This window comes from Limulus polyphemus, unplaced genomic scaffold (genome assembly GCF_000517525.1).
Source record: "Limulus polyphemus unplaced genomic scaffold, Limulus_polyphemus-2.1.2 Scaffold4564, whole genome shotgun sequence".
NCBI classification, from domain to species: domain Eukaryota; kingdom Metazoa; phylum Arthropoda; class Merostomata; order Xiphosura; family Limulidae; genus Limulus; species Limulus polyphemus.
This window is the reverse complement of record NW_013670174.1, coordinates 49,428-60,122: the sequence shown is the minus strand read 5'-3', so window position 1 is coordinate 60,122 and position 10,695 is coordinate 49,428. Positions and strand designations below refer to the sequence as shown.

Genomic DNA, 10,695 nt, shown 5'->3' with positions numbered 1-10,695 from the left:
ATTGAGTATCTACATGTTACAGTCATGTAATGTTCATCTATTATTGGCTAGTAATCCCTGATTCACCCTGTACTTAAGCTTTTTAAAGAAACACCAGATATTTGTAAGAAAGTTAACTGTAAGGGGTGAGGATAACATTGTTTACACTATAATTATGATGTTTTTTAGCTTATGTAAAATATAGAAGAAACAAATTGATTTTTCACTACCCCTAAGACCTTCACAGTACCTTATTTAGTATTCTACAAAAGGTGTGGGTGCAATATACCAAGCCGTTTTTGTTGTAGGCTGACAAGATAATATTATTAAGAAGAAGAAGAATTACAAACATGCCGTTTGAGAGGATTTTCTCGTCTTTGTGAGTCTAACATACGTGCTTTTTTTGTACATTTTTTATACGTGTAAAACCTTAGCAGGCAATAGTGAAAATTTTAAAGTGTTGTTTGAACTGAATCTTTTAAGACGTTTTTTTGTCCGAACGTTCTACTATGGTTTCGTGCCATACCTTGCGATCCCTATAATGAACCACTATCGTGACTCATGATAATGTTCATCAGTAGATAATGCATGGTTATAGTATAAAACCTTTTGAACTGAATTATTTTTTGACTTTTTATTTATTTTTATTCTGGGTAGTTTAGCTATATTAACTTAGCTGTGATCTCTAGATTTGTTTAATAATAGTGCATTGATATTTACTAATAACTTTACAACTACTAAGCAGTCTTTGTTCTGGATGTCTGGGGTCTCTAGATTTGTTTGATAATAGTGCATTGATGTTTTTACTGATAACTTTACAACTACTAAGCAGTCTTTGTTCTGAATGACTGAGGTCTCTAGATTTAGTTATCAATCTGAAATCCTGTTTGATCGAGCTTCCTGTGCTTTCCTGTCATGTTTGTGCAAGAATGTGACCTCTAGACTTACTTAGTATTAGCGTCATTTGGGGGATGGAAAACAGGGATCCCCCCAGTTCAGAAGGGGGCCACAAATGGCATTTTCTGTGAGACATTTCCGGACAGGCAGGATTAACCCATGCACCCAAATCACACCATAGCGTAGAGACCACAGTTGAATTTGGGAGGGGGGGGGGACGTGAGGTCAGTCTTCTGTGAAATGATCCCGATTAGCGTAGCTCTGTTTGCCTGAGATCTTTACATTTATTTAGTAATTTGTAAATCTGTATGACTTTATTCAACAGCCAAGTAGTTGTGTAAGACTGAGACCCCCTAGGTTTGTTTAATTATCGTGTAACATTGTATGGCTTACATATCTATGTAAGTTTTAACAGTCGTATCGTTTTATATGTCTGGGCCTTTTTGGCGTTTGTTTAACACCTACTTTATTCCCTGTTAATAATAACTGGGGCTCTTTAGATTTGTTTAACACCTACTTTATTCCCTGTTAATAATAACTGGAACTCTTTAGGTTTGTTTAACAATTGTGTAGTTCAGTATGATCAAGATTTGTGAAGCTTGAGCTTCTTTCTGAATGAATGAATGAAAACTCTTTAAGTTTGTTAAACAATTACTTTATTCCATGTTAATAATAACTTCAATCACAGTTAAGTGGTTTGATTGAGTTGTGGCCTCAATAAATTAATAAGAAAGCTCTCTTTCTCACAGATACTTGTGTTTACTACTGGAGTTACTTATCATCCTAAAGTAATTTGAATGGACAACTACATCACACCCATCTAAGATTTGATTTAATTTGAATTTCGCCCAAACCTACGTGAGGGTTATCTGCGCTAGCTGTCTCTAATTTAGCAGTGATAGACCGCCAACTCCTGGGCTACTCTTTTACTAACGAATAGTGTGATTGACCGTCACATTATAATGGCTGAAAGTGCGAGCATGTTCGGTGACGGGGATTCGAGCCTCTAACCACCAGTCCCTCATCTAAGGAATATTTCAAAATATTTGTCTTGTTTTCACTGTTGTATGTTCGAATACATCTTGTAGAGGAGTTTACAAAACTTTGTAAAAACCAGAGCAAGTAAACTGATAAACAACATTTGATATATTCAGTGTCAGTATTATGTCTTTAAAACTAAAAAGAAAAAAAGTGCTTTCAGCTTTTGCATCTGATGTGAATGTATTCTAGGAATAACTTTTACACAGTTGATTTTCTACACATAAGTAGTTTTTACCATTAAAAATAAAATTTAGGTATTTACTGCTTGTTCAATAAGTATTTCATATTTACGGCAAAACTACAAAGATTATCTGCTGCCGTCTCTAATTTTGTTTTAATGTCCAAAGAGAGTGAACACAACCGGTCAGCAGACCCCTACGGTTCACCCTAAGGAATTGGCTTCCCCTCTTATAACGCTCCCACAGTTTAAAGTGCGGGGAATATTTTGTAATATCATAAGGGATCCGACCCAAATTCAGAGCTCTACCATAGGGTCAACCCGCGTCTTGTTCAAATAGTTTTGTTTGTAGTTAGACACAAAGCTACACAATGGGCTATCTTACACTCTTCCTACCAAGGGTATCGCAACCCGGTTTTTAGCGCTGTAAGTCCGCAGACATACCGCTGTGCCACTGGGGGGCTATCAAAATAGTAATATATATAACACTATTAATAGTAATAATATTCCATTATTATTGTGATTAAAACACCGAGAGATAAAAAAAATTATTTTATTGGTGTTTTGTAGTAAAATTAATGCTGTTGTGTTTACTGTTGAAGTAATTCAGAAACAGTCATTCATGATCAGGAGAAGACAAAAATTATCATCATGATAACCGCACTAATAAAGACACAGGGTTATAATTTTACCATTCGATTTCATAAAAATCAAGAAACACCGTATCATAAAAGCAAAAGTTTTGAGACGGCTTCATTGGGTAATGAAAAAAACTTTATTATAAATGTACGACGTTTCGACAAGATTTTGTCATCCTGCGGTTCCTCGTTATCAAGTATTATAAAAGATTTGTTTGTTTGTCTGTTGTTAAGCGCAAAGATACGAAACAGGTTATCCGTACTCTGCCAACCGTGGGTATCGAAAACCGATTTTTAGCGTTATAAGCCCTCAGACTTACCGCTTAGTCACCGGCGGGCATCTTAAAAAAAAAAGACTAGTTGTGATTCAGTAGCCAGTTCATCAGCCTGGCGTGCATTTGGAAACGTGATTTATTGTTTAACGTTTATGAATGTCAAAAACACATGTTCAGGCAAGTAAACATCGTTCTCTTTCTTTTTTCTTTTCTTTTTTGAGGGGGGCGCACAAGCACAAGACCTTTATAAAAAAACTCAATGCTGAGAGACTCTGAATCAAAATTAGCACAATAAGCTATTAAGCTTTCACTGAATTTCGTGCAAAAACTCCAAACTGTTTTCTTATGTGTGTTGCCCCCCAGTGGCACAGCGGTATGTCTACGGACTTACAACGCTAGTAACCGGATTTCGATACCCGTGGTGGGCATAGCACAGATAGCCCATTGTGTAGCTTCGTGCTTAACTTCAAACAACAACTTATGTGTGTTACGATTGGCGATTGGTTAAAAAAAATTACCTCAAATAACTTGGCCTTATATTAAGATTTTAACCCGGTTGTGTTCAGTTTTATAAGATTACTGGTGTTTATACCTCATGATGATTTGACTTATTTAGTATAACTATGCTATAATCTTTATCAGGTTTCATTATTGGAATGTTTTAATTTTTCTAAGATTTATTAAAGTGTGAATTTTCTTAAATATAATTGTCTATCTTCAAAATCATAATTATTAAAAGAAATCAAAGCAGTTCAATTTATTTGGTTTCTTATTTTAAATCCTCATTTTCAAAGCAATACAGATTGTTTGAAAGTTAGAAAATATTCTTAAAATTTAAATTTTATGTAAGATGTTTCTGTTTTTACGGATATTCGCGCAAAGCTACTCAAGGACTATATGCGTTATCCGTTCTTAATTTTGAACTGATAGACTAGAGGCAAAGCAACTAGTCAACAGCACCCACCACCAAAGTTTGCAGTGCAATTTTTTGAGATAACGGAACGCGAACAGTGGACCCGCAAATCCACAGTTCGGCGCGCTGATCACTCGGCTACACTCGGTCCCTTTCTACAAGAAACAATGAATTTTAATCCACAAGTCGGCTTTTGTTTGCAATACTTTTAATTGCAATTATACTCCGCGCCTTCCTACTTTACGATAGCGAATGATTGAGCCTTGAGTGGGCGTGTTAAACTGAGTTACTTGCCCAAATACGATTGGCCTCTCTGTGGGTTTCCGTTTATCTGCCCAATCAGAGTTAAGTGGTTGGTTACCTGTTGGTTGTATTGAGAAGCTGGGATATAGTGAAAATTTGGTCCGACTGTCACCAGGTGAGTACTTTGTCGAATGTTACGAGTCTAATTTATTTACACGATGACTATGGTTGATGGATTGAGCAACAGTACAAGCTTTGGTGGTTGCGGGAAACAAGATCACATTAAGCGGCCCATGAATGCTTTCATGGTTTGGTCTCGTGCCCAGCGCCGGAAAATCGCTTTGGATAACCCTAAGATGCACAACTCTGAAATCAGCAAAAGACTGGGAGCTGAGTGGAAACAACTATGCGAGGACGACAAGCGGCCCTTCATCGATGAAGCCAAGCGTCTGCGCGAGCAACACATGCGGGAACATCCCGACTACAAGTACCGACCCCGGAGAAAACCTAAACCACAGGTAAAAAAACAAGAAGCTTACCCGTTCTCCCTGCCCTACATCCACGGACACGTAGATCCACGGGCTTACATGACTTCTACAGTCTTGCAACAGGCGACTGCTGGATATTCAGAGAGTCATCAGATGACAGAGGCTGCCCTCAAAACTTCACCTTTTTCTTATTCCATGGGTAATCCATACTGTACACATATGGGTTTGACACCTTCCGAGTCCACCGCTAAGCCTAGCATACAGTCACCATCAACGACCTTGAAAAACGACATGGTTATTCATTCCACAGGTACAGCTGTTAGTTCTATCTATGGAAGAACAGGATTTTACCCAACATCATTAGCTTCTATTAACTCTCCAATAACCGGCATTTCAAACGGCCAGGTCCCGATGACTCTTTCAACTCCTGCCTCCTATGCTGCATCAGCCTATATGTCAACATACGGCTACAGGCCTTCTGGATATTCACCATCCAGTGATCCTCAACGTCGAAATATCTCTATGTTATTCTAGACTGTACTTATATAACTGTTGTTTATTCTGTTAGATGAATTATTTTGTCAGAACAGTCAAGTATCTTAATTGAATTATTACGCTGTGCCACCAAATGAAGGCTGTGTATTTCTTAGCTTCGTAATGAATGAACTAAAGCATGATAAGCAGTTGCATTTTGCATTATTGCTCAGATGTTGTAGGACAAAAGAAATGTGTATTTATATCTATACAAATACAAGGAAAACCCACCAATTATGTGATATTCTCAGTTGAGAAATGCATTTGAACAATTATTATTATTTCACCACGACGATGGGAAATGTTACACGAGAATTGTTTATCATGTTTCATCAATAATTACTCTACGATTATTATGTTTCATCATATTTTGGAAAGAACCATGTATCATGATTCCTGAAATTGGCCAAAATGTGCAAAGAATATTATGTGCCTATGAAAAATGATTTCGTTCTGTTGTGGGTTACTGTTCCTTTCTTATGATTACAGACTAAGTAAATAAAGGCAAAGTTTGAAAGTGGCTTAAAATAAGTGTGTTTGAACATTGCTTTCCATCACACACATATTTCAACTTAATAAAAGACCTGAAAATAACAGAAATGAATTAAAAATAATCAAACTACATAAATGTTTTATGAGCCAAGTCAAATATATTTGTATATGTAAAACAGTATTTAAATATGCCTCTAAAACTGCATTGTTAATATGTATATTTTATCTTCACTTTGTGTAAATTTGTCTGTCTTATTGGCAAATTTTATATCAATAAAATGGATTGTACGTTTGAAAACTTTTGGTTACGCATGTTGATTAGCTCCAGTATAGTCTGAAAAAAAAGTTAATGGTTTTTAATTTTCATCACATAAGTTAAGAAACTATTTTATTATACAGTATTCATTCTGATGTGCCTGTTTATGTTTCATTACATTATAAATTTCATTAGAAATTAAGCTGTGGTTATCACGTTGTATGTGCGTTTTCTTAACACTTTAACTCAGATGACTCCAGGTAGATATAAAACACACTAAAAATGTGTTTAGAAGTAGCACATTAAAAATCGTTAATACGTGTAGCCAAAACTTCTGTTTTCACTAATTTTCTGTAGAGCTACTCTTATTTTTAGTAGTTTACAAAAACAGATATTTGAAAAATTTCATGGTCAAATATTATACAATGGTTATAGGTTATAAACCATCGCTGTAGCAGTGTATTGTGATTAGACACATTTGGCTAATAAAATATATTACACACGCAGATATATATATGTGTATAAATGTAGTAGAAAACTAGTAATAATAAATATATGCAATTACAAAAAGATAAGTTAGCAGTTGTAAGTGGGCGGAGGCTGTCAGCAACCATAGAACAATGAAGTGAAAAAATATTCAAATGTAATCCAAGAACATGCAGAGACAAAATTTGGTTCAGGACATTACAAGTTCAAGCACCTGAACCAGGCCGTCTAGGATGTGTATGCTGTTTTAAAGTAGAATCTTACCCTTTTTGGTGTATATTGGAAGAGACCGTCTTCTCAGCGCTATTTAAATGCTAGTTGTACATCACTCATGACTAAATAAGTTTTTGAATATTTTTTCCGTCATGTTTTGTCTTTGCGCATTTTTGGCTTACATTTTAAGATAAACGGTTGTAATATTGGAGGTAAGAAGACGATCGAGTGATGACCAACTATGCGGGTCGGAGGTTGGCCTTGTGGTAGAACTCTCGATTTTGGAGCTTGCGAACTAGGTTCGAATCTATGTGATAACACATGCTATTCCCCACACTTTAAACTGCGAGTGCTTTATGAGAATGGCAGTCAATCCCTTATCGTGGGAGAACCTCTTTTATACCTGTTACAAACAAACAACTAGCCTTATTACGAAGACAAATACCAACTATTTAAGTGTTGTACAACTGTGTAATACATGCCTCTAAGTACGGACCAAGCTATGATTCAAAAAAAAGTAATAATTACTCTTCTCGTCCACGACTGTAAACTGCTTTTGCAGGTTTCCTGCCAGCTATCATAGTTAGTGGTTATAACTGAATGACGATGCAATGAAGGGTTATTTGTCCACTTGAAAGAAATATTTTTCAATAAAATATCGACTTTTTACTAAAGCAGACACAACGAGTGATTATATAGTATGCATAAATGATGTAATTAAACTCGAAATTAATAAACCATAATAATTCAAAGTTAAACCAACAACGCCTACTGTAAACTAAGCGATGTCGTAAAGTGTGTTAAAATACATTGAATCATTAGATATACAGATAATTTTGTACTCATCACACTACTTTGTTTTTATTGTAGCGAAAAGCTACACAATCTACTCTCCGTCCACAAAGGGAATCAAACACCGGATTTTTAGCGTGTAAATCCGTCAACTTACCGCTGAACCACTGGGGGACATTTTTTTTCCTAACTTACAAGATGGACAACTAATTTGCTGTGATAAAGTACGTGCAAAACTATTAGAAAAACCCAACTCCTTGAAATCGATTTTGGCTCAGCGAAACGTTTCCCAGCTTATAGCGTTAAAATTCAGGTTTCGATACCCACGGTGGGCTGAGGACAGATAACCCACCGTGTAGCTTTTCGCTTAGTGACAAACAAACCTCAATCACAGATTAATTAAAACATGATTAGTGGACTATAAACTATATTTCATGTATATCTACCCTCACTTCCACGACTTGGAACTAAGTGGAGGTAGGTGGTCGAAGTTTTGAATAGCACGACAAAAAAGTACACACAAAAAATACAGATGTTGTGCAACACAAATATATTCGCTCATTGTGTGCATTCTTTTGGTAAAGATAACGTATATACGGCTTAATTGTGTGAGTGAAAATAACGTATCGGTGTGACTCTTGGACGTTTTATGGTTATTGTCCGTGACGAAAATTTTCAGTTTTTTTTTAAAATTCTGTAAATGTTGTTGCTGTTGTATCTATTCATAAGGATTTAAACCACAAATAATTCAACTTAAAAGCAAAAGTTGCTCAGAGTCAGAACATGTGTTTTAGTGATCTTCAATTTAAGTAAACATTTCTACTCGTGAATAAATTGTAATTTTGCATATTTCCAACCGAATTTTTTAGCAGTTTCATCAAAGACATAATTCATCGGTTAAATGTAAAGCAGCTTCCCTTTCTCAATTTTGAAACAAAAGAAAAATTAAAAAATAATTTTTTGTCCTTAAAAAGTTTATATTATAATCCTTTCCAATTATTCGCAGTAAATTGGTAAACTGTTCTTTATTTTTACATTTACAGCAATAATTACACTTAAGTTTATTTTAAACATTTTTCTGTCATTTTAATTGTTTTACTTTATAATAATTTCGCCGCTTTTTATACACAAAATTCAATTTGTCGTTATATTCGACTACACATTGAATTGCAATGTTATTAAAATTACGATTATAATAACATATAATGCACAACATATTAACATTTCATTAGAAGGATAGAGATTACAGTACATATATACCTATTTCAAAAAATACAGAACACAATTTCAAAAAAATACTTCAGCACAAAACTACAAATATGTAACAAAAACCAGTTTTACATTAAACAACCCTCAAAGCTACATATATATAGCGAATGATATCACTACAAGTACGAAACAGACATTCTATAACAAAACTGATAATGTTCACAGCTGTATATAATAGGGACATTCAGAACTCGAAATCAAACAAAATAAAGCACGCATTGTTAACAATCAGCAACATAAAATAGAACACATTCAGAACTCGAAATGAAACAAGATAAAGCACGCATAGTTAACAATCAGCAACATAAAATAGAACACATTCAGTACTCGAAATCAAATAAGATAAAGCACGCATAGTTAACAATTAGCAACATAAAATGGAACACACTCAGAACTCGAAATCAACAAAATAAAATACTCACAGTTAACAATCAAGAACAGAAAATAGAACACATTCAGAATTCGAAATCACACAAAATAAAACACGCATAATTAAGAATCAGCAACATAAAATAGAACACATTCAAAACTCGAAATCAAACAAAATAAAATACTCACAGTTAACAATCAAGAACAGAAAATAGAATACATTCTGAATTTGAAATCAAACAAAATAAAATACTCACAGTAAACAATCAAGAACAGAAAATATAATACATTCAGAATTCGAAATCACACAAAATAAAGCATGCACAGTTAACAACATAAAAATAGAGCAAACACACTCACATGTTTATACATTAAATAATGGATTTAGTATAAGTATCCTTGCATCTTGATTTAGTGTGTCGTTTAGTTCATACATCTAAATTGGTTATATTAATACAGATTAATAAGATGACAGCTTCTTTAAGAGCTTTTGCTACTTGTTTCTAAAGGAAAACAATTCATAAATGATCTTATCATATTCTATATCCAATAGCATTTTTTATGATAAAACATTTTTTTGTCGTTATTATAGACATGCTGCCTGGCACGTATAAAAACCGTTATTAATTGTCTGGCAGTAAAATCTACCTGGGACTATATACGTAAATTAACACACACTTTTATTTCGTCAGTTGTTACGAACAGTAATACTTCTACAGAACTGGCCGACAATCGTCACATTAAAGTGAAAGTAGACAACCAAACGAAAGGTGGTCTAATCACGTGGATTAAGAGAAAAGTGCATGCTGATATGGTGGCGTTAGTAATGACTCTCCTCCACACCTTACATTAGCGGCAGACTTCAAGCCAGCAAATGAGTTGACAAAAACATGTTGTTATTACTTAACTCACTCCCTTGGAGGTTAGTCTTGACCAAGCTCAAAACACCCGTGTAAATTCTTTGAAGGACGATCGCAGTGCTGCACATTATGGCCTCCGGCAACACGGTGCCTACAAGAGATGTGTTGACACCCGCTGACCGGGGGTTACGGGATATCGTCACATGGTATTACAGTGATGTTATCATAGTTAAGTACCCACTAGGAGGTAATCACATAAAATAGAAAGGTTTCTGTTAGATATAACCAGCGGTTAAATACAGGTTTTGAAAGAAATGAGACTCCCTTTTGTGATCCACTTTGCAGTAGCAATAGATTTATAATATATACATACATAATGCCTTATAGATAGAAGTATTAGGAACCATGGGCGTCCGCAGAAATTTTTCCAGGGAGGGGCATAGTAGTGTGAAATTATGAATCGAATACAACATTTATATACATATACTGAATGAATAAAGAAAGAATTATACTTTTCATTTTTTACACCGTAAATTACTTGTACCTGATAATGACAAAACCTTGTCGAAACGTTGTACATTTGTTCTTATGTTAAACTTATATTAAAGTTTTTCTTCATTACCCATTCAAGCCGTCTCCAACCATTATTAGTCTCAAAGTGGGTTCCCAGTCATCGAATATTGACAATAGTTTGATCATATTGTAAGGATTTTATTGAGACATAACATCCCTAATGTAAATACCTGTTAATAGAATAGGTGAACTACGGAAG

General features: G+C 34.8%; 1 protein-coding gene across 1 annotated transcript; it reads left to right on the top strand.

Moving 5' to 3' along the window:
* Positions 1-4,382: 4,382 nt before the first annotated feature.
* On the top strand, positions 4,383-5,186 carry LOC106471355 (transcription factor SOX-14-like). Its single transcript, XM_013931953.1, has one exon. It carries the CDS (start codon positions 4,383-4,385, stop codon positions 5,184-5,186), a length of 804 nt encoding a protein of 267 aa, XP_013787407.1.
* The last annotated feature ends 5,509 nt before the right edge of the window (positions 5,187-10,695 follow it).